The sequence below is a fragment of the Zophobas morio genome, unplaced genomic scaffold (assembly GCF_036711695.1).
Source record: "Zophobas morio isolate AGI-343-1 ecotype UQ-CSIRO unplaced genomic scaffold, CSIRO_AGI_Zmor_V1 ptg000016l, whole genome shotgun sequence".
Lineage (NCBI taxonomy): Eukaryota > Metazoa > Arthropoda > Insecta > Coleoptera > Tenebrionidae > Zophobas > Zophobas morio.
In genome coordinates this window covers 8,068,003-8,092,508 of record NW_026972121.1, presented here as the reverse complement: position 1 = coordinate 8,092,508, position 24,506 = coordinate 8,068,003, and the positions used below count along the sequence as shown (strand labels likewise).

The 24,506-nt window shown below is 39.7% G+C and overlaps 2 protein-coding genes across 3 annotated transcripts in view; one reads left to right on the top strand and one right to left on the bottom strand.

The window, feature by feature from the left end:
• The window catches only part of LOC135129715 (uncharacterized), a 100,178-nt gene that overhangs the window by 4,558 nt on the left and 71,114 nt on the right, over positions 1–24,506 (top strand). The window lies entirely within an intron of this gene.
• Positions 2,129–3,159, bottom strand: LOC135129439 (uncharacterized). The gene is made up of 2 exons (XM_064056591.1): positions 2,900–3,159; positions 2,129–2,825 (listed from the first exon to the last, which is right to left on the bottom strand). Exons 1-2 carry the CDS (start codon positions 3,157–3,159, stop codon positions 2,129–2,131), a joined length of 957 nt encoding a protein of 318 aa, XP_063912661.1.

Here is a 24,506-nt window from a genome sequence, read left to right as displayed (position 1 = left end):
ACGTATATTTTCCAAGTTTTCCAGACTTATTGAAATACCTCTCAACAGATGAAGTGAATGATTTTTTATTAAACTCTAGTGCAGCTGCAAAGCACCGGGTTTCATAACTTCCTGAAAGTGAAAAATTTATGCGCTTTTCTCCAACAAATTTATTAACTATGCTGTTAAAATTTACGGTTAAATTGTTGTCAACATCGTGAAGTAAACTACTTGCATTATTGGCAACACGACCAACATCTTTATTAAATTCCTCAAAAACTCCACATTTTCTAAACTGTTCGTATAAATCGACTTCTGGTTTAAATTTACCGTTGACAATGTAGCAAAATTAATTGTTTCAGGTGTAGAATCCTTTCCTTTATATGGGCATTTGCTTTCAACTAACCCATCATCGTCAATTAAACCATCAGGCGAAGCTCCTAAGTAACAATAATCATCTTTTCCAACAAAAAACCTACATTCTGTAACGTCTTTGTCAATCATTTTAGAAAAATGTTTCCTTGCATTGTGTTCATGGTCTTTTCCATAATCTGTATACTTATTACCAGAAAATGTCGAATAAAGAAGTGCCTTTATTGTATTTGGTGGATTAGTAGACGGCCGCATTTTACAAATTTTACCAAAGTATGAAGCTGTTAGTCGCTTACGGCGTTCTGTGTACCACAGATTAGATGTGGACTGATGTATTGTTTCAGTACACAATTGATGAATTTCTTCGTCCGTTTTTCGGAGACCACATAAATGCATTCTTCATTCTGCTCAATTCTTCGGGATTTGTATCTAGAGCACGCACATTTTCTCCGTAATCGTCACTTAAATTTGAATATTTTTTTTAGCCTTACTCATGGAAGCTGTTGAAGCATTATCAAATCGCAATCTTTTCTTTTGGAGCACGTCGACGACATTGACGTCCACTTCGTGTCGGAGGTTCTTGACGAGGGCAATGTCCAAGACATCACCTGATGCATCTGGTCGGGTACGGTGGTAAAACGTCGGTTCTTCGGTGGAGATGACGTCTACTTCTGCGCTGTTTTCGAGGAAGGTTCGGAGTCGCCTTCCGTTCGCGTTGTTCTAGCGGTTGTGTAAGTCGGAATGCTTGGCGTTGAAGTCGCCTGCTGCGATGGTGACCTCGTCACCTGCGACGAGGTCAGCGATGTCTTCAACCTGGAGCGTGTTGGAGTGGTTGTAACAAGCAATTAGGCGCAGAGGCCCTCTCGCAGTCACAACGGTTACCGCCGTCGCTTCTAGTTGTCGGAGATCGGGGACGTAAGAAGAAGAGTGTTTAATCTCTTTTATTACGTAGATGGCCGTTCCTCTACCATTTCCGTCCCTGCGTTCCGTTCGGTGCAGGGTGTACCCCGGCATCTTGGGATCTCGGGAATTCCACGGGAGGTTCGTCTTGTTGACGAGGATGGCATCGAGCTGGTGGTCTTCCATGAACTCTTCGAGTTCAAAACGCCCGCTCCGGAGTCCATTGGCATTCCAGAAGGCGATCTGTAAGGAATTTACAATTAGTGGTGTACTACCCATCTAATTTTTGAAAATGAGGGGAAGGTATGCCGCCATTTTTTCCGCCATGGACTGCGAGTCCTTGGCGGCGGCGATGGCGGTCATGAGTTGGCTTTTTTGGAGCTGGAGGTCGACATGTTGGCGAGCCGTGAGGGCGACCTTCTTGGGGACGGGAGCGGGTTTGGGTTTTGGGGTGGCCTTGGGGAGGGCACCGCGTTTGGGGGCGGCGGTCCTGGGGGCGGTCGTCTTCGACGATGTGGAAGGCTTCTTGGAAGCCTTCTGTTGCTGTGGCTTGGGGAACTTGGGACACCCCTTGTAGCTGGCCTGGTGTGGTCCGCTACAATTAGCGCATTTGGCAGGCTGCCTGCGCCGCTTCTCGCAGTCGCTAGTCTGGTGATCAGCGCCGCATTTGACGCAGCGGTGTTCGGCACTGCAGTGACGCTGGGAGTGGTGGAATCGCTGGCAGCGGTGGCGTTGGGCAGCGTCCTTCCTCTTGTGGGGCTTCTCCACCTTGACGGAGAGGCCGCAGAGTGTCTTCACCTCGAAGATCTCGGCCTTCTTGGCCATAGGCATCTCGGCGAGGACGAGGGGCATCGGGCGGTCGTTTCGGTTCATCCGACTAACCTGGATTGGTTAGAAAACCCAGAGACTCCAGGTCTTCCAGCACCTCCTGGCTGGCAACGCCTACGGCGATGCCACGGATGACGACGCGGAGGGTTTTCTCCTCCGGGAGCGTGAAGGTGTGATACGGCACCTTCAGACTGTCCAGAAGTCTTACAAGCCTTCTGAAGTCGCTCACCTTTACCGGCTGAATTCGCACTCCTTCCGGGGTGGACTTCGCTTTCGAGTCCCGGAAGGAGTTGTCAGTCATCCGGCGTGAAACTTCTGACCATCTCTGGCCGTCCCACAGGATTATGGGTGGAATCCTGCTTTTCAGGGTGATTGGGGGACGTGGTGTCTCCACGGGGATCTCCGTCTCCATGGTCTCCTCCACGGTCTGGGTCTGGGACTCGGGCCGCGGCTCGGCGGGGGTCTCGTCGACGACGGGGGTGGTCTCGGCGGTGGTGGCGGTCTTGGCCCTGGCGGTGTCCCGGCGTGGGCCTGCCTGGGGCTGGGGCTTCTTCTGCTGCTTGGCAGCAGGGGGGGGGGCAGTCTGGGGCTTGACGTTTTTCTGCTGCTTCTTGCCAGCAGCAGATGGGGCTGGCTTCTCCGTGGCCGGGGGCTTGGCTCGTGGCTTGGGCACCACGGTCGGGGGCGGAGACGGTATCTTCGGCTTTGTGGCCGAAGTGGATGGCGTAGGGGCTTGCTCCTCGCCGCTAAGGGCGGAGAACATGTTGCCAGTCGTGAAGACTGGCTCGGGGGTGGGGGTGGCTGGCCTTTTTGCGCCAGCTCTGGCGGGGGGACCTCCTGGAACGGGGGCTCCTCGAACGGGGATTCCAGGGGGGGCCTTGCGGACGTGACGTCCATGGACTCGTCCGAGTCCGAGGTGTCTTCGTCGGTGGAGGTCTCGGCCGGGGTGTAGACCTCCTCCATCTTCTTTTCGATCCTCTCGATCCTTTTGGCGTATTTTTTCAACGCTGCCTCCATCCTGGACACGATGGCCAGGATCCTGGACAGCATGGCGTCGTGTGGGGCCCCTGCCTGCGCCATGGTGGCACTAACAGAGCCCGAGACGTTTTCTGGTTGCGAATTTATTTGTGCCACATCGACTACTATTCGCTTTGAAAAAAGTAGCGTAGCCGATGGAAAACGTTGCGAAACGTTGCACAAGGAATGTTAGCGATAGAGCGCTGAAAAGCACAATAACGCAGCGAACTCGGTGAACTTCAATGGAGCGTTGGGTCACAGCACGGCGGCGAATTCACAAAAGCAAGCAAACATGCAAAAGCAAATTCACCACTGGAACACACGACCTTCCTCTCCGACTGACGACTCGATGTGGTAATATATTTTGAATTTTACGTTTTCTGTTATCAGTCATCGTCGGCATTATCAGAATCCTCATCATTGGCTTTTAAATAAAACATAACCTTACTTTCCGAAAATAACAGAAATTTTATTTTACACACTTTCAATATTCGACTCACATGTAGCCCACAGTTTTTCCAAACGCTGCTGCATTTTTTCATAACTTATTATGACAAAAAACATGCAAAACTAAACCACAAATGATCAGAAAGAACAACACCGAAGCATACCTAAAATTGTATATTGTTTAAAAATCTGTAATGAACAGATTTATGGACGCATAAAGCAGAGTATTAAGCTTTAACAAAGATATATTTGAAAAACGAAACATGTCGGGCTATTTGTCAGCGGCGCGACCTCTTTAGGGTTAAAATTGCGGGACTGTAGGAAATATCTCTGTAAACTATCTCAAATAAAATCAATTTTTAGCCCTTAAAATTTGTTATTTTTCTATGAGTTGCAAACTATAACTAAGAATTATAATTTTTACATGAGCATTTATTTTTTGAAATTACAATATATTTTTTTAAATAAGTATAAATGAATGTCTGGGGCTTGACGTTAATTTTAAATGTGTGTTAACACATATACATTACAAATAACTCTATATCTACACAAAATGTACTATATAACTTAAAAGAAAATAATATAATTTCAGGTTCCTCTTAAAAACTAAAACTGAAGATTAACTTTTTACCTCAACAGGGAGGTTACTATATAGTACGGGACTGTCAATAAATAAACATTTTTTCGTTATTACTTTATGAACAAAATCACATATATTTTATTATATTACATATTATATATTAATGACTTTTCTGCTCCTGGTTGTCGTTCACTAATTCGTCGATCCTTGCTTCCATCGACTTTGTCAACGCAATCCCCATTGTGGCGTCAATACTTTCAAGCCGATTTCTGTATTTATTCTTAATCGCCGCTAGAGCTGAAAAATCACTTCCTGCTAAGTATGTTGCTGCGAACGGTAGTAGGAGCTCCATTGCTTTTTCACTTAAAGCTTGGGATTCATTTCGTATTTGTATCCAAAATTTTACAAAGTTTTTTTGATTGGTAAACTGCGTTTGCAGCAGTTTATCACACGACAATTCTGCTAATTTTTCTTCATCCAATGAACACAAAATATTATTTTCATGTGTAAGAAACGGATTCTGTATCCATATATTATCTAATCGGATATCTGCAGCACGAGTAAAATTGCTGAGGAATCTTTCTTTTAATTGTAGCAAGTAATTTTGTATTATGATACTTATATCAACAAATTTCTCATTTTCTAGTATTTTGTCTCCGATTAAATTTTGTTTTACCTATTCGGTCTTTCCAAATATACATTTTTTTAATGAAAGGTTCAACTTTGGTATTACATGTAAATAAGTTAGTCATGAACCCTTGCATTGACAAAGTTAATTCCTTAACTGATGAAAAAATATCAGCAAGATAAGCAACTTTTGCCAGCCTTACATTGCTTTTGAAATGCACTGCTAACAGTGAGTTCTGATTATTTAAAAATATTTCTATTTACATTCTTAGGTCGAAAAATCATTTCAGTACTCTGCCTGTCAAAACCGTCGTGTATGTGAATGTAATAACAAAACTTTGTGATCTGAACCCCATTTCTTTACATAATACTGTACTGCGCTGTTAAGAATGTGGTTTATTGTTTTCACACACTGATCTAAAACTGCATCTAAATCTGTATTTATAGTTTTGCATACCAACTGTTGGCGATGAAGAATGCAATGGATTTTAATAATATTTTTATGTGTAATTTTCGCTATTGGTGTTTTCCTACCATCGCTGCTGCACCATCTGTGCATATACCTATGCATTTGTTCCAAGAGATGTGTTTAGATTCAAAGTATGAATTGATGGTTTCAAAAATTTAGTTGATTTGTAGTGTAGGAGTGGAGTTTTAAAATACATAAAAATGCTTTCATATCTTCCAATTCATAATCAACATGCCTGACATATGCTTACTCTTAATATATCATTATTTGAAATATCTGTGCTTTCATCCAATTGTAATGCATAATATGGTGAATGTCATAACTTTTCAGTTAGTTGTAATTCCAGATCATTTGAAATAGTGCACTGGTGGTATCCTCATCGTTAAAATCAGATGATATTTTTCGTGGAATTCATTTTCTTTTAGTAGGAGTTTGCTCCACCTCGGACTGAACCTCTGAGGTCACTTCTAATTGCCTCAATTTTTTCAAAGCTTTATCAAAATCATCTAAAAAGCAGTTATATAAGTATTAATTTTGTTCTCTACAATGGTCTTCCTGTTGTAAAAAACATTAATTTTAGTGGTGCTCACTGCATTTATTATTGCTGTAACAATTCCAGCTTTTGAAAAATAAATGCAATATTAAAGCACAGTGCCCAAAAACAATTAACACCAAGTCCACAAAATAATTGTTTACAAATTGAAAAAACGCAGTCGATAAATAAATCGAAAATAACTAAAATTCTACTTTCAAATACCTTTATTTTCAGATTCCAGTGTAGACCACAGACTTTCCAAACGTTTTTGCTTTTTTTCGCAACTTGTCAACCGTTCAAACTTTTGTTATATGGCGAGAGGTCGCATGACAGGCAAATAGCCAGTGCGCATAAATAACTACAGAAATTGTGTACTAATTGTCGTAGTCAACAAAAACTTAAAATCTACTTTGGACAAATCTTCCCGCAGACCCGATGGAGGTCTAATTGTCACCACCCAACCACGAATGCACTTCATGGAAGAGGGGACATTTTTCCAAGTTCCAAGTTCCAACTTCGAAATCTTCAAAATATTTCCAACAATTTTTTTTGGTAATTCAGATTTCGAAAAGGCTGATTTTTTTGTTGTTATTGAATGTTGACGAATTCAAAACATCAAATAGTTGATCCAACATTTCTATTAGTTTCTGCGTTTTTTTTTGCCTGTGGTGGTAAGGTTTTTAGCGTCACATACGTGTCTAAAGCTGCAGAGACTGTTGCACTCAGCACCTGAGACGCATATTTTACCTTACTTTTTTCAAAGGCACGTGGTCGATTTTTTTCATAAAACTACTCAATGTAATTCCAATTTGTGCACCTTCATGTACAAATGCATATTTCAGCATATTATTTCTTGTCGCTTTTAATAAGTGGGGCGCATCAAACATATAGTACATTTTTTTGTTGTCCACGTAAAAATACGTCTCTCCTGTAGTTGTCTTGGCTAGAACTAATAAATCAAAAAGATTTATAAAATTTGAGCCCATGAGAACAATAACTACTCCACTAGTTGCTGCTTCTAAACTCTGTCCTTTTTCTAAATCATCGAGGCCGATCATCTCATCTTTTCCAACATTATAAAACAAATGTTTTTTTAAACACATCTCATCAATGCATAAAACGCAATGTTTCTCAGTCAAGTTATCTACCTACACATACTATAAAAAATAACATTTTAAAAACAATTATATACCTAAGTAATTATTCTATACCTTTGGACGTAATATATCAAATATTACATCTTGAATACCTGGACTGAAATTAAAATTTTTCGTAATCCTTTGTAATGTTCTTTTTCATGGAAATTTAAAAAATGTACTCAAAATTTGATAAGCTTTTGGGCCGGAAAAACAGGGATAAACATAGCTGTTTCACTTCCGTTGAGTAACGAATACTCTTTTTATTACTGTGGTATTGGGCTTAAATTTTAACAATTTATGGCATAGTTCCTGGAATAAATTTGTCACATAATTCTCCAAATTGTTGAAGTGAAACTTCATCACTTTTAAAGTCGTCCTTGTTTTTTTCGAAGAGACTTTTGTTAAGACATATTCATCGCTTTTACTTGTCTTTTCAATTTTGCCTTCCTGCGGTGTTTGCACTTAAAGATGTTGATGTCTGCATACCAATATTTGATGATGGTGTCTTTGTCGCGGCTCATGGTCACGCACTGCGTCTAGCCGTTCATACGTGTCCTTGGAGTCCGTCCACCACTTAGTTGCGTCGCTTTGGAGCTTGGTGGTGTTGGTGTCGCGGGGACAGCGCGCGAACAGCTCTATGCATAGATCCAAGTATTGTCCGGGTCCATCCCGAGGGATGGGAGGTCCGTGGTCGTCAGACGGGTTCCCCAGGTCCTGGTACCGTCTGGGACGGTAAGGTCTCCCACCTGTCGCTTCGTTACACTCCCCCCTTTCGTCGGTAAAAAAGGAGTGTAACTTTTTTTTATTACTAAAATCCCCAATACAATACCCCAAAAAAATAATTTTATTTCTTCTGCCGTTCACGGCGACGCCTCACGGGCGGCTTCCTCGACGATCTCGCATAGCGTGGGGCCTCCGTGGTGGATTCTTCTTTGGTTTGTAGTCCCGGGAAACCAAACGGGGAGCTGCTCCCATGGGGGCTCCGACATGGATCCCCCGGGATTTGGGACGGCGAACGACGGCAGCGGGGTTTTCTCCCTGCAGCAACTCTGCGACCAAGTCACGCACAACGGGGTTGTCCATCTGAAAGCAGACATCGGTGATCATTCCGTCAGTATTAGAACCGTTTGGCGTTTCGTTACTGTGTTAGTCGTTGTCGGTGTCGAAATTTTCCATCTGAGGGTTACCTTTTATGTCTCGACTCAAGTGCCGTGTGTCGGCGCCCCGGCTGATACTTCAGCCGGTCGAGGCGGACTGCAGCTTGAAACGCTTGCGCGCCTCTGTGCACGGGTGGCGTAAGGGGCCTTGACAAACTAAGTAGTAACACATACAAAAGCGAGCACACTTGGGTTTAAAATGTGCTGATGCGCTGCAAACAGTGCAACTTTGCGAATAGTTACTAAATTAACTAGGGTAAAGTTCCTATGAGTCTAAAGGGTGTGGTTTTTAAATTAGCTAAATCACTTAGATGTAGTTGTGATTTTCCTGTGTGTATAACTCCTTGATATAAAAATATGTGATCTGAGTAATGGTTACTTGGTCTTTCCAACTAATTGCACAATTTTTCTGAAGCATCAATGTATAGTCAGCTAAGTACTTATATAAGATAATAAATAGAGCTAGGCGGTCGAAATTTAAACGTTTTGAATCGACCCCTACTACTGCAGGCCAGTGTCTCGCAGCCGATGTTACGTATTGTGAAGAAATTTACGCGAAAAATAATGTTCACTGAAAGTCAGTTGGTGATTTTGAAATCCATATCCACGAAATAATAAGAACAATAATTTTAATAATGTTCAAGTGTCGGTCTCGTTGACAACAAACCGATTGGTGTGAATTATGAAAAATAATACACAACTGGGAAGCGAGAAGCGAGGAAGGCAAGACTGCAGCGGCCTGCACTGCTGGCCTGATGGGACGGATAGTGGGGATAAATAAATTTGGACCGCACAGCTCTAATAATAAAGTTCACCCAGTGGTGTTTTAAAGGTTCTATCGTATTACGAACTGCGCTTCATTTTACTTTATAACTCAGTGTTCACTTCACAATTTCTAAGAGCTTCGTGCGCGTGAGCCTTTTATTTGTATGTATATTATTGTCTACAATTATTTTACTAGCCTTTCCTCCAATGGAGGGCAGTAGTAAATTTAGCTGCTGTTTATGGCTATCTAGTGAGTTTGTGATAATTCTGATAAATTGATTAGACGTCAACTTTTTCTAAAGAAATTCAAGTAACTTCGTTAGCAACAAATTTACTGAAGACGTGAAGACTGCTGTGGGCACTGTGAACGTATCTAAGAGCATTAAACAGTGCAGTTTACTCAAGATGCTGTTTCGGATCAAATCGGACGAAGACAGCGCTGTGTGATGGTCCGGCTCGAAGGACTAAAGTGATACTTAATGCAGGATAAACTAATATTGCAGTCTATTTTTCAAGCAAAATATCCATTAGATTGGGAGAATGGAATTCACTGGGTGACAATGTACGTAAATGCAAATTTATTACCTCAAACTTCCCCTATTCTTAAAATTTATATCGTCAAGCCTGTTATGAGTTTCAAAATTTTATTGACATTGATTTTATTGTGGGTTTTTTCTACTATTTTACTGTCTGTTATTTAAATAATTGAGAAACTTATGTGTTTCATAAGTTTTTAAAACACTTTTTAATTTCACCAATATAATAATGATCTGTCATCACAATCTGGTTTGTCGTAATTAACAATGTTCCTGAGAGTTCTAATATTCTTCATTACTATTATCTTTGTGGAGGTCTTTTCGTCAATCCAAATGGTTGATTAGAAATTTATAAAAAGGGTTAATTACTTTTTCGTTCTCTCTGCACCGACAACGTTAACCTTTTTCTCAACCTCTTTCTACAATTTTAGATTTGCCTTGTGGAATTATGGAAACTCTTCTTGACTGTAATAGTTATATATATAAATCAATTTTAATTTCTTCTTGCCTTCCCTATTACTCGTTGTTACTAAAACTAACGAAGTAGATGGATATGTGTGAATATTGTGAGAAGCCATTGTGACGGGTTTTTTCCCTTTTCGGTTCTGAGGTATATTGCAACAGGCTGGGTTTGTACCTGCCTTCCCTTAACTCTTAATTTAGTTTTAATTTTATTGTTTGTGAATTTACGGCAGACTAATACCGATTCAATTTTATCTGCATTGATTTCGACGACTCAACCGTCATAATATTTTTCAATTATTGCGGTGTGCATTTGCACTTGCTTATTAGCAGTACGCGGAATTCTATCTCAGGGCTGCAATCCCCCAGTTGAATTAAGGTGTGTTTTACGGCGAGTAGCGGGGATGCTTTGATCTGGTCCACAAGGTCGTAGTCAGTGCGTCGCTAGGAGTGTTTACAGCTAGTAAAAAAACTACTTCTATGTTACTATATTACTTCAAATAATAATACTCCATGCCCTTTTTAATTTTTCAACTACACAGGACCACAGATTTGTGATCTTGAAGTAATAAATATATAATAATAATATATAAATTTATTTTTCAACGGGTGAATTCACCCAATTACAGAAAAATATTCACATTACAGTAGCATTTAACAACTATTCCACTTAAAAAATAAGTTAAATCTTTTTATTTTCTTTATCGGACCTAACCGATGATAATATACTTTTTCGTCTGGTTCTTTTTTCACAATCAACCTATCCGCTCTATCCTGGTGCTCCTGTACTGACGATTCCTTTGACAATTCTAATTTGAACATTGACGTGAAGGTAATGTTCCCCTTTGTTGGATTATGTTCGAACAGCTTCTCCATTATCTGATTATATTATTCATGCCAATAACGAAACTGTCACTGTCAGTACCTCTAGCTCTGCGCCAAAACCACACGCTGCTACCATGCAGGCACCGATTCCTCCTGGTACCTTCTTGCCGAAAAGAATTTGCCCCTCGCTGTAAAGTAAGATCGCACCGGGCTCAAATGCTCTTGAATCGTTCGTAGCAAATTTTCGAACGACTTCTCCATCGGTTTTTCGGGAAAACAGATATTCTTCACCAAGACGTATGTTTCTTCGTCTACAGAGATAATGAGGATAGCTCTTTTCCTATCTTTTTTCACCAAAATTGACACTAAAATCGTCTTAGATTCGAGCTTTTGTAGTCTAACATCAAAAGTAAATGTTGCGAGTATGATTACATTATGATGTGGTTTATGTATGGATAAACTACAAAAAAGTATTGGGTATTTTATATTTAGGTAATTAAATTAAAAACAATTATTAATCTTGCGGCTTTTATTAGGGGGCGGCTTATTTTCGGAGTAACTATTGTTATAGTAGGATCAAAGTTAAAAAAAATTAAATGAGTTAGTTTCTTGAAGCTATTCACTATGCGATACATTTTTCAAATTCTTATAATAATATTTAATTCTTAAATTAAGGTAGACGTTTGTGATGTGATGAAAAAGCGAATAATACTGTATATGGTGAGTTTTGGACAAAGTAGTTTGTGTAGAAATTATTCCAAAATATGACATAATTTCTTGTTTGTAATCTCACTCTCTTGAATTTTTAATGCAATTCTAAATTAGTTTGCATTTTTTTTACAAACATCAACTAAAATATCACATGGATAGTACAATCCACCTCGCGACTTAAGGTCAATTAAACTGCCAAACAAATTGTCTTTGATGCCAAATAAGGATTCTACACATGTTTCACATTTTAGTAATTGTCCATGATTTCCGTGCTATAAATTCAGCTATATAAACTATTACTTCATCAGCAAATTAAGATAATGTTTCTTCATGTTGTAGTATATTTTCATCTAAATCTATGCTTAAATTTTCACTATAATTCGGATTAATTGATGATGAATAGTTTTTTTTTATTTCTTGTTTCACAGAAAAACACTTCTGAGTCTATCACAAATTTCTTGTACGCAGATTTAAATTAACGACAAGTAGGGTTGTTACACCTACCAAATAACTGAGATATACGTCTATCGATAATTAAAACGATAGGGTTTTCTTAAGGTTTGTAGCCAGCTCGTACATGCGCAGTCGACAGACCGATCGTAACCGGTGTGTGCGGTGGTTGATTTTGGGCCCAAACCGTACTATTGAAAGCATACGACATGCTCCCTCAGTTCTTATTCTACCCTCCTCGTTAGAATTCGAAAAACTTAGCCGATCATGAAACTCTGTTGGTTCCCAAAAATTGTATGCTTATTTTCTTCCTTAGCAAAATCAAATTTATCGATAGCTTGGAGGGTTTTGTGAATTGACGTATTCATGTCATTATTAGGTACACTGCGTTTTCTCTTGGCAATTCGCATTACAGGAGCAGATGGCGTTGAAGAAACAGGCTCACTCTCTATGTCTACAGCTGATGCTGTGTCGTGATTTTTTGGTGGTATTTCAACAGTTTCTGTGGACTATAAATAAATTAAAACTGCGTTAATTATGATCGATGTTATGTGATAAACGCACCGTACTCCCATACACAGTACTTTTTTCCTTTTTGACCCCTTTATAAACTCGGACAAACACAGTAACGATTGGCTCCACCAAGGGTTGGGACCAGAGTGATCTTCGTCTGCGCTATCTCCTGATTTGTTTTTTCTTTTTTTTTTATTTATTTTTGTCTGCTGATGGGTAAACTGGAATCTCACTTTTATGATTTTTTTTTCACTTCCACATCACATATTTAATGTTTTTAATGTTTCAACAATTTTGCACATAGCATCTTGCCTGGCATGCTTATTATAGTAAAAGGGATGTTTCGTGTCGTATAAACAAGGATTTTTTTCATATCGCTTTCTTCTTCTTTCTTCGGCAATTTTGCGATTCAATATACAACATAAGTAACGTAACATACCATTAAACAAAAAAATATATAACACATCACAACAAACAAACACATTTTTAAAACGCTGCAGAGAGGTGGTCGCAAATGGGTCGATGTCATATTTATTAATTGATCTACTAATTCGAGATCGACTGGTATTCATACCATAATTGGTTCGATGCAAGGGTATGTAAAATAAATTGTTTGATCTTGCATGCTATGGTGGAGCACAAGAAAGAAATCCTGCAAGATATGAGGGCTGTCGACTAAGTTATTTAACACTTTAAAACCAAAGCAAATATCTGCAAATGTGTGGCGGTTTTCAATTGAGGGTAGACCGAAATAGTTCAAAAGTTTCTTGTAGTTGCTAAATTTGAAATTGATACCTGACTTATGTGCAAGGTATCTTATTGCTTTCCTTTGGATTTTTTCAAGCCTAACTTTTGAGTTCTCATACTTTGGTGTCCATATTGTAGAGCAATAATCAAGCAATGAACGAACATAGGTCACATATAGTATCTTTAAAGGTCTTGCACTAAGAAAGTCTTTAGTTTGTCTAATAATAAAACCTAGTCTATTATTGCATTTATTTATTACATCATCAATTTGATTCAAAAAGGTTAATTCTTTGTCTAGTATAACACTAAGATCTTTAAACGGCGGCCGAAGAGGTTGAGACCAGCATTTAAAAGGGTGTCGATGGTTTGGGGGTCGCTGGAGATGACGCGGATTAGCGGGGTGGGTTTATCGGTTTTTTTGGAGATGATTCGCCAGATGTTATGGATTTTCAGATCTACGAAGGTGGCGTGGTTGACAATGTCTATCTCTTCTCTGCTGATGTCGACATTGCGGATTACGATGGAGAGAATTGGGGATTTTTTGGGGTTCTGTTGGGGTCTATTTCTGGGGTTTGTGGGGCCGATGGTGACGTTAGTGTCAGAGCAAGCCCTTTGAAGCTGGGTGTGGGCGGAAGTTCGCTTTCAGAACTTCGATATTGCGGACTAAGAGGTGGGTGGTTAGGTGGGTGTACAGATGTTTTTGGGGGGCAAATTTTGCGTGTATATTTTGGTTTGAGTACTTGAAATACTCCTGGGGTGCGGATTGTTCGGAGACGTGCGAAACTGAGGAGGAGTTGGAGTTGGAGCGGGAGTCGTCGGAGGTGTGAGACTCACGACGGGTGTTGCGGTCGGGGCTTTTGGCGGATGGTTTGGGTTTGGGGTTTCCTTGCTTAAGATTTAAGATAGACTCATCGAAGCGTCCATCACTGACAAAAGTGATGGGCGCTTCGATGTCGAAGGCTGCGAGCTGGAGCTCTGGGTTCGCTGTGAACGGCGCAGATTGGAAGACATACTTCCTAGTCGATGCACAGATCGAGAATGTCAAAGATTGACATATCTAGTGCTTAATGGCTTTCGATCAAGAACGTTTCTGGTGATAAATGCTTTGGCGGAAATGTTTCGACATATTTTGTCAGAGCGTGAAAGAGAATGAATCTGTTGCCTCTGCCGGTTTTTGGAAGAGCTCCTACTACATCGAGTGTAATTCGATGAAAAGGACGTGGTGGAATTTTAAATTTCTGCAGCGGTGTCGGTCGAGTGTGCTGTGAAGTATTCATCTGAGCACACGAGACACAAGCATTTACGTACTTTCGTACGTCCGCTAACATGTTCGTCCAGTGAAAACGCTTCTTTACGCGATCGTACGTTTTATCTATTCCCATGTGTCCCGCTAATGGTAAATCGTGATATGTATGAATTACCCGTGGAACCAGAGATCTCGGTGCGGCAACTTGATCTTCAAATCGCCGATCTTCGCTTCGCTTGAATAAAACTTCATCGTAGTCTGTGTAGTACTTTTCATACCTGTGGATGTTTTGGTGGATATTCTGTAGATTCGCGTCCTTTCTCTGTTCATTCAATATCTCTTCACGACTCTACAGCGGTTCGCAATTCGATTTCTGTATGCATCGAATTGGTTTTATACGCGATAGGGCGTCGACGTTGCTGTACTTCCATCCAGGTCTGTACTCGATTCAAAATGGATATTCTGAAAGTGCCAGAGACCAGCGCATGAGTTAATTACGGGGGTATTTAACACTCATCAGTCATTTAAACGGTTGGTGGTTGGTGTACACGATGAATTCTTGTCCGTAGAGATACGTTCGAAACTGCTTGAGGTCCCACAATATTGCAAGTTCGTCCCGCTTGGTTGTGCTATAATTCTGTTCCGCTTTCGTCAATTGACGACTGGCGTATGTTACTGGTCATTCTTGTCTATCCTATATCTGGCTTAATATGGCTCTTATCGCAAACCCTGAGGCATCTCGAAGTAAATAAAATAATATTGGTTTGTACCCCTTACATTTTGATTATTAACTAACAAACTTACATGATTGGTGAGTATCTTCTTACACTCGAGGACCGTGTACCCCAAAAGTTTGCAGTTTGCACATTGTTTTCTAGACTTTGAACATTTATTTGCGACATGCCCCATTTCTGAGCAATTGTCACACCTTCTGTTGTATTCTGGCTTACTATCATGACCCTTAGCATCATATGAAGGGCCCCTCTTTCTAGATATTTCCCACGGAAAAGATTTAGGCCATCGCCTTGTACCTAAACGTATTTTGGTGTTGTGTGGCATATCTGGTTTGATGGCAGAAGGAAGGCTCGTCAGAAAATCCGCATATAATTCTTCGGGCGACTGATAGCGTCCCGCCTAACCACCCGTTTGTATAACGTTGTCGTCAATGCCGTCAGTTAGGCGCGATATGGCGTTCCGTTCGCTGATCCCGCAGATGCTCGTCAGTCCCACTTTATCAAAATAATATTTCGCCCAAGATTCGTCTCTCCTTTTTGTTCTATTGAGCATTTCTCTCAACAAGTGTGTGAAATCATGATGTTCGGGAAACGAACGCAATAGCAGAGCCTTTCATGCAGTCCAGCCGTAATTGTAAGACTTCCAGTAACCGTACCATGTCTTCGCGACGCCAGTTAGTCGACTCTGCATATTTTGTATAGTAACTTTTTCGCTCCAGTTATTTATTTCGGCCATCTGGTCAATTTTCTCAAGCCATTCAGCCATAGTCAGTTTCTTATCCGTTGTATTAAACTCAGGGATACTCAGGTGACGTGCGGTATACCAAGGTGATGTACATTATCAAGGGCGTTCGTCAGTTTCGATACCTTTTCGTCAAGTGTTTGGATTTTCTTATTTGTTGACTCTAGTGGGTTTACCACACGCGACTTTATGGGTGGTGTATAAGAGCGATTGTTATCAGATATCCGTAGTCTGTGCCGATGTGCTCAACGATGACGTAACCCTAACTTGTTGTCGGAGTCGAAGGTTTCGTTATATTGGTCTTGCTGACTCATAATGCACCTGGGTTGCTGCGTCAACCGTCCTTCGGCCAGTGAGACGTACTCTCACAATTCGCCGCAGTTCAATACCGCCGAGTCCCCAAGAGCAGTCAAAAACAATTTCCCGTGGGAACGTATTTCCGATAGTTTTGCAGACAATAAACTGTTGGGACGTTTTCCCAATGAAGGTGTAAGAAGTAATAATGTGTACATTTTATGCAGATAAGAATACAAAAGACAGAAATGAGATGGGTGAACTTATAAGTACACCAGTATTATTGGAACAAATTTATTATAAGCAATATGATAAAAACCTACTGTGGGATATTATTCATGCAGAGAAACAAGAAAGGACTAGTGAAATATAATTTATCATTCTCAGTGATTACTTTAAAACCTAAAAGAAAAATAATAGAATACAGTGCAATTGTATAGAGATTAATAAATTTCCCGTTCTATGTAGATTACCAAAACAGTTAATCAACAAATTCTACTGTAAGAAGCTCATTTTCAGATTTTGTTGTTTCTAACAAACAAATCATTTGCTCATCCTTGCATACTATTTTTCTTTCATCTTCTTCTTCACTACATTCAAGCAGATTCTCATCCTCCAAGGAAATATCGTCTGCAGATTCTGATCTAAAGCTTATAATTGATTCATCATCAGAATCTGCGAGTGATATAATTATCGATGGTATATCTCGCACGCTTTCATTCCCCATCAATCGCACCCATCTTCCTTAATTATTTGTTCACAATGTTTAACACGATTTAGCCACATTTCGGGAGTATATTTAGACAGTGCTTTTTTCCATAAATTAGCAACTTTTAATTTTCCTGAAGGCTGTTCAAGAATGTTTGTTGTAATATTGTTTACAAAAACCCCATACCATTTCAATGGGGTTGTCCTGACAATGGTATGGGGGAAGTCGTAATACTTATATGCCATTTTTGGATAGCAACTCATCAATTAAGTACTTTTTTTATTATTTCATGCAACTGCTTTTTCCTTAAATTACTATCAAAGGGAATTTCGTTTTGATGCAACCAAAGTTGTAATTTTGACTTTTTCCAAGAAAAATTGGGGAGCTCTTCAGCATGGACTGAATGATGCGGCGCGTTATCTATAATAACAACCACTTTGCCGCTCATCTGTTTGACATTTGGAATTAGTTGTTGCTCAGTCCATTGCTTAAGAGGAATCAGGACCACCCCGTTGTGTTTTAGAGGGGTTGGTCCTGATTGGTTCGCTTCCATCTTTACTTTCCAAAAGTCATCGTCTCGAGTTATATGTTCTAATTTTAGTGGTTCACTCTCCGAGGTCCAGACAGCAAGTATACATTTTTTCCGATTTGTTATCCTCAGTTGTCCCTGGATTTGATAATAATAATTTTTATTGATTGACATATCACTTCTCCAAAATGTGATTTTCTTTTGGAAATCGCAACATCTATTGGAGTATTAAATGCTGAAAATGGGCATTTTATCTCTACAATGACGTCATTTTCAATTAACCCATCAGGTGACGCACCCAGGAATGGATACTCATTAATCAATGAACAGTCCACATTTTTTTATTGGAGAATCGAGCTGGTGTTCCAATTGCTGACGTGCTTGCTCTTCATACATTCTTCCATGTTTAACAGCATCTACATGATTTAATATTTCTTTTGAATCGTATAAAAGACTGCGAACTATATTTATGCAACTTGTTGTCGAACGTCTTGCATATACTCGATAGAAATTGGAAGATGTTAGTCTTTTTCTTCTTTCTTCGATCCATAAGCCGCTTTCTGCCTGTAACGTAGTTCTAGTTTCTAAATTTATTTTCTCATTTTTTGTTAATATAAGCGAATTTAGAAACACCTCTTTTTCTTTCTCGAATAAATCTATATCCATATCCGGTTGTTGGCAGTATACACCATAGTCAGGATCTTTAATATTTTATTTGTGGTTTATAAGTAACTTTTTTTTTATACTGCAATTGTTGCTTGGATTTAGATAATCATTTTAACTCAAATGTACTTTTGATTTTTGTTGGACTTACCTACAAGGTTTTTGTTAATAAGATAGTGAGGTCTTTTCGTATTGTAACTAATTGCCGCAAAATAACACCGTGATTGATAAGATTCTCCTTTCGAGTAATTTATTCCTTTACCTCCTATAAATTTTGCAATTTTCGAATTAAATTGCTCTACTATATTACTGTCTAGATCATGAATTAAACTTCTGGAATGCTGCGATAACTGTTTAACAATTGCCATTAACTTATTATAAAATTGCGGTGAAGCCTTTAATGTACTAATTAAATTGTTGTCTTCATCATCGCGCTTACAAAAGTAACTACTGCAACATTTGTTTTGTCGACATTGATTTTTTTTAATAACACGAAGGGTCAAATTTAATATTTTTTTAAAAAAGAATTTTTTTCTGCAATCAGTAATGTAACACATGTCTTTCTTTCAAATAAATGGCAAAAAAACTATTAAAATAATACACTTTGGATTTTTTTGCTTTTATTTCAGTTAAATGTGTTATTTTTAAAATTACATTGATAACATACCTACCCTTTATATCTATTGTCTGATCAGCACTAACCCATCTATAGTTATCTGCTAAGTTATTCTGTATTTTATTAATAGTTTTGTGGTAATAGGGTGTAACGTATTGTTTCCGTATGGTAGACTCGTCTGGTAAGTCGCGTCCAGTATATTTTTTCATAAACTGTTTAAAGGCAGGATGGTTTACTTTGGTGAGAGGTATGTTGGCTGAAATAAATGCCTCACAGATATCTTCGTAGAAATCGGTTTTAGATTGTCCTACAACGTTGGCAGTATGTTTTTGAGTTCGTATGTGCCTTCGTAAACATGTTTTTGTTCGAAATTGTAGATTAACTGAACAAAAATTACAAATTACCGTATTTTTTTTTAACAAACGTAAAAATATTGCCAAATTCATCCAGATAACTACTCATTGTAATGAACTAGTAAAGAATTCTAAAAATGTGAAACAATAAATAAACTTACACAGGTAAAAATCAAAATAAAAGTTATAATTCTAAAACGAGACAGGAAGAAATAAATTAAATTCTTTCAAAGAAAATGCAACAACTAGAAATCAAAATACAACTAATAATTCTTATAGGAAAAAGAACGAGCTAAATGAAAATCTTGCAAATAAAACGTAAAAGGTAGAAATCGAAATAAAATTAAGAAATAAAATTAACAATTCTACAACGAAAAAGAACGAAATACATGAAATTCTTTCAACGAAAATGTAAAAATGATGCACTACTCTTTGTTGTATAGTAACCTTTTCGCTCCAGTTTTTAATATGGTCAACGAGCTCGTTTTCTTGTTCTTTGGTAAAAGTAGTTCTTCTTCCTCCCAAATATTTTACTGCACCAACAGCTATTTTATTTTTTACTTTGGTCCTTCGTTTCAATGACACTATGGGCACTGAAAATTCTTTACTTGCTTTTTTAAATGCCATGCCATTTTTAACAGCATCAAGAGCGGCTGTCATCGATTCCTGCGACCACTCGCCTCGAGTGGTTTTTCTTTTGTAATTACGCCGCATCACGTTTGTCTGAAAAAAAAAAGTAAAAAAAAAAACGTTGTATAAGCTCAGAATTATTGACTACAACTACCCTGAAGACAGACAGACTGACAGATCGAAACGGGCGGCGACTATTGTTTAGAATATTCGAGATTTAAAATTAAACAAAAAAAATGGACCTAAAATTGGATACATAATAAAATTTATATGTACGAGATGATCCCCGAGGATCCTCTGGAATCATCTCGTACATATAGAAAGGATACATCTTGGCCCAAGTCCCATTTTTTCATTTAACGTTTGCTAACATAACCTACAAGCACGCGGCAATGTTCAGGTGGACCAAATACTAAAATTAAATATGTATATTAGAAAGCCACAAACATGACAGTAATTATATTTAACAGTGTTAAAGTAAAAATAACATAAGCTCGAAGTAATGCTTACCTTGGATTAGCCGTTCACAATTTTTATTTTTTCTCGTCAAAATCGATCTATCGCTCACGCTGTCATTACGATTTGACTAGGGCGGGGGGATGTCTGGAGCTATGTATAACCAGTAAAACCAACTAGATATTGTTAGTGGTTTCGCCACAATCGCAAAGGATCATCTTACCCCAAGGGATCAACTCGTACTACTTTCCCCTACCGATGAAAACAGTTTGGATAAGGTTTTTGACGGCATTTACTTTGAAGGTTAGGCAGTTGACATTGATGGTTGAAATGTTAACGTGGGTTGGGTTGGGGTCGTGCTTGTGGTTCGGAGGCTGTAAAGAGGGGGATGGGGGCTGCACGTTGGGTGGGTGGCCCAACGTGCAGCGGGGGGGGGGGGGAACATGCATGTTAGGTTGTGTGGTCATTAGAGGTCAAAGGTTATGAAGAGACGGTGTCCTGAATGGTTGAATTGGGGGGGTTATTTTGAAGATGGCTTGGGATGCGTCTTTGATGGCGGATTAGGTTTTGGACTTTTCGTGGGGGAAGAGGTCAAAGAGGAGTTTTGTGGTGTAGGCTATGAGGGCTTTTGTGTGGATGGTGGACACGTTGATTTCGACTGGTTCGGGAACGTCGTCGAGGGGGTCGACAGGGTCGCCGAATTCGGCTGGTGATGATGTAGGTCGGGATTGTTGGGATCTCAGGGGTTACAGTGAGTTTTTCAAACTCGGGGCACTTCCGGTACCATGCTGGGTGGTTGCCGTGTGTCGGGACAGGTGGGGCAAATGGGTTTTTTGTTGCACTCGGAGGCGGTGTGCCCAAGTATGAAGCACTTTGGCCACTGGACAGGTGTGGGTGGCGGTGGGTGTGAAGGCTCGTATGGGTGGTGGCGGCCGAAGATGTTGAGGCTTGAGTTTAAGAGGGTGTCGATAGTTTGGGGGTCGCTGGAAATGACGCGGACTAGCTAGGTGGGTTTGTTGGTTTTCTTGGAGACGATCCTCCAGATTTTGTGGACTTTCAAGTCTACAGAGGTGGCGTGGTTAACGATGTCCATCTCTTCGATGCTGATGTCAAGATCGCGGACTACTATGGAGAAGTAGGGAGATTTTTTGGGGTTCTGTTGGGGTCTATTTCTGGGGTTTATGGGGCCGATGGTGACGTTAGCGTCGGAGCAAGCCCTTTGAAGCTGAGCGTGGAAGATGGGGGGAAGTTCGCTACGTGTTATTAAAAGGGCAGATCTGTTGAAGTTCGCTTTCAGAACTTCGATGTCGCGGACTAAGAGGTGGGTGGTTAGGAGGGTGTAGAGATGTTTTTGGGGGGCGAATTTTGTGGGAATGTTTTGGATTGAGTACTTGAAGTACTCCTGGGGTTCGGATTCTTCGGAGATGTGAGAGACTACGGTGGAGTTGGAGTTCGAGCGTTTCCTTGTTGGGGAGAGGTTGGAGTCGTCGGAGGTGTGAGATTCACGACGGGTGCGGCAGTCGGGGCTTTTGGTGGTTTGTTTTGGTTTAGGGTTGCCATGCTTAAAATTTAAGTTGGACTCACCGGGTTTTCTAGCTGGTCGTTTTGACGTCGAAGGCTGGGAGCTGGAGCTCTGGGTTCGCTGTGAGCGGCGCAGATTGGAAGACATCCTTCCTGTTCGATGCGTAGATCGAGAATCACGCAAACCATGGAAACGCCAGAACCATAGATAGCAACTCGACGTTGACGACGGCGCGAGAGTTTGATAACAACCAATTTGGAATCTTAATAATTTTTTTTACCGTGACAAAGTTCAAGGATTGTGTTATGGTTAGTTACAAAATTATACTGGTGTAATTCATTAAAGTTCATGTACTGAAATGAAGATTTTTGAACATATCTAGCACTTGCGAAATGCACCTGAATGTGAACTCACCAGCAATCAGAGTCCTCCCAGTGATATGACATTCTTCCAAATTATCAAACACACTTTCGTAGAGTTGCGTCTGACTGTCGGGTAGGATATAGACATTTACGACGATTAAGGGGTCAGAGCAGCAGAATATCTTAACTACCAAGACATCAATTTCCTCAAAAGGAGAAGTCGCACATATATAATATTGCAGTTAACAGCAGTTAGCACTCCTCTTCCTTTTCTCGCTATAGATGAACGCTAAACATTATAATCATCACCAAAAATATCACTCGAGCTGATAGAATCACACAGCTAAATCTCTGTCAATAGAATTAACTCATAAGATGCCGAGATAGAATTTAAATCAAATTGAGACACTTTAAAATTAAGTCCACGCACATTCTGATAAGCTACAAAAAGTTTAAAACAATCACTATGCCGGTACATGCTACTGACTTGTTTTTTTTTTGTGACAATTTTGGGCATTCCATTATTGCATTTGATTCTTATATCAGCTTCACCATGTGATACCCTTTCTTTAATTCTTTAGTAGCATAATTTAAATTTTCATTTCCATCTCTTTTGCGTATGAAGCAGTGGCGGCTCGTCAGATGAGGCAAGTGAGGCGGCGCCTCACAGCATATATCTTAAGAACAGATTGAGTTAATTTGTAATTATAAATGAGCTTCCAATGCATTTTCAGTTACAAAAATATGTTGAAATGGCAAATAACTTCCTCTATGTAAACTGAAAATTCTACTAGATTGTGTGGAAACATTTTCGTCTGTAGATCCACGTATCGCTTCATTTAATTTGGAATAATTTCGTGTCTTTATGACCGTGCGAAGTTCAGGGTTCTGCAAACCGTTTACAAAAGGATTTATGGACAACTTTTCGTTTGTTTTTCTTAAGATTTGGAGTGCCTCATTATTCCCGTCGCCTTGCGCAATCGTCAGCTCAACGACTAAATTTTCGACCTTTATCCCAAAATTCTCTATCGACATGTTATTTTGCCTAACTTGAACTAACTGCGTGGATAAAGATGCGGCTGACTTTTTAGTCAGTAAGAAACATCTCATATCCTGGACTAAAAGAGCATTTGAAGCATACACACTCGTTAACCTAATTTTCGCGCTTTCTGTTAGCCTAGCTTTAAGGACTTAGTAAGAGTTTGTTTCCCATCATTGTCTAGCAACGAATCATACAGTCCTATGGCATCGATCAGTTGTTTGGTGACACTTTCGTTACCATTCATCAAAGGCAACAAGCTCGTTGCGGTGTTTCAATTAAATTTTTCCGTCATTGTTGAAAACCTTTCTCTATTATTTTTTAAACTAATATTATTTAACCTATCTTGCAAAATCTTGTCCATTTCGTTTATTAATTTAACAGGAGGACCCGGGTGGGTTAGGTAGCTTCGTGCTTACCCGCTACACCTTGGGAGCTTGAATACATTTTTTTTGATTTAGTTTTTTGCTTGAGCTCATTCTCGGGCGTTTTTTTGAGACATATTCGTGTCTCTCTATATATACTCGGCACTCGATACTGTTCGCGGGATGTTTTTCGCCGCAGTTCGCGCACTTAATTTTATTCGCGTTTATTTCGTTATTTGTTTTTATGGTACACTCAGATGTGTTGTGGTTTGCTGCACACCACATGCATCTAATGTCCGCGAAACAATTCCCGGTTGAGTGGCCCCAGAGTTGGCATTTTCTGCATTGGATAAGTTCTTTTTTGTTTAAGAGTTTTTCCCACTTTACCACTACTAGTAATAAAGTTTTGGCCTTTTTTCGCACACTGTTTAGAGATTCACTATTTTTTGTAATCACTACATAATCCGGGTTAGTTGTGTTTTTCATTCTGTAGATATTCACCACTGCAACGTCTTTTTTAATTAGTTCATTTTTTACGCTTTCTTCATCCGGATTGTTTTCCAAACCTTTAATGACGAATGCGTTTGTGCGGTCGTTTTTCGTGGCAAAAGTGTGGAACTTGTATTGCCGTATTTTTTTTTTTTTTTTTGTTGAACTTCTATATATTTTCTTTCTCTTTCTTCTCTTTCTTTTATATATTTTACTAAATAGATGATTAATCTAAAAGCAAATCCCAAAACAAGAACAACGAACCAAACAAACTCGTGCTCCATATCCCCACCAGCAGCTTTAACAATTAACACAAACACTGAAACGACTGAAACTGTCAACCATCAATCAATTTTGCGAGTTCGTCGCGGAGTTTTTGGTGGTCCTCCAGGCTGTTCGTGAATATGATTGTTTTCTTTGTTGTGTATCTGATGTTGATACCATTTTTTGTGGCGCGATCAGCCAATTCCTTTAATGTACCGTGTGGGCATTGTTTCCCATGCATCACTATGGGTGGAGGCTTCTCGTTTTTCTTAATTTGTGTGGGGGCTTTGTCCGTTGTTGTTTTGTCCTTTTTACCATTGTTATCGTCTTCATCGCACTCCATTTCCGTTAGTTCACTTTCGCTTTCGCTAGTGTCGATATCCTCGTGTGTCGACAGCAGACTGAATTTGTTGTTGGCGTCATGATAATTTGTG

Bases quoted from the DNA above. Each gene is read 5' to 3' on its own strand.
- LOC135129439 (XM_064056591.1), bottom strand. From the start codon at position 3,159: ATGGCGCAGGCAGGGGCCCCACACGACGCCATGCTGTCCAGGATCCTG. The intron at 2,826-2,899 runs GCTGGCGCAAAA...CTCCGCCCTTAG, and splicing joins CAGGAGGTCCCCCCGCCAGA to CGGCGAGGAGCAAGCCCCTA.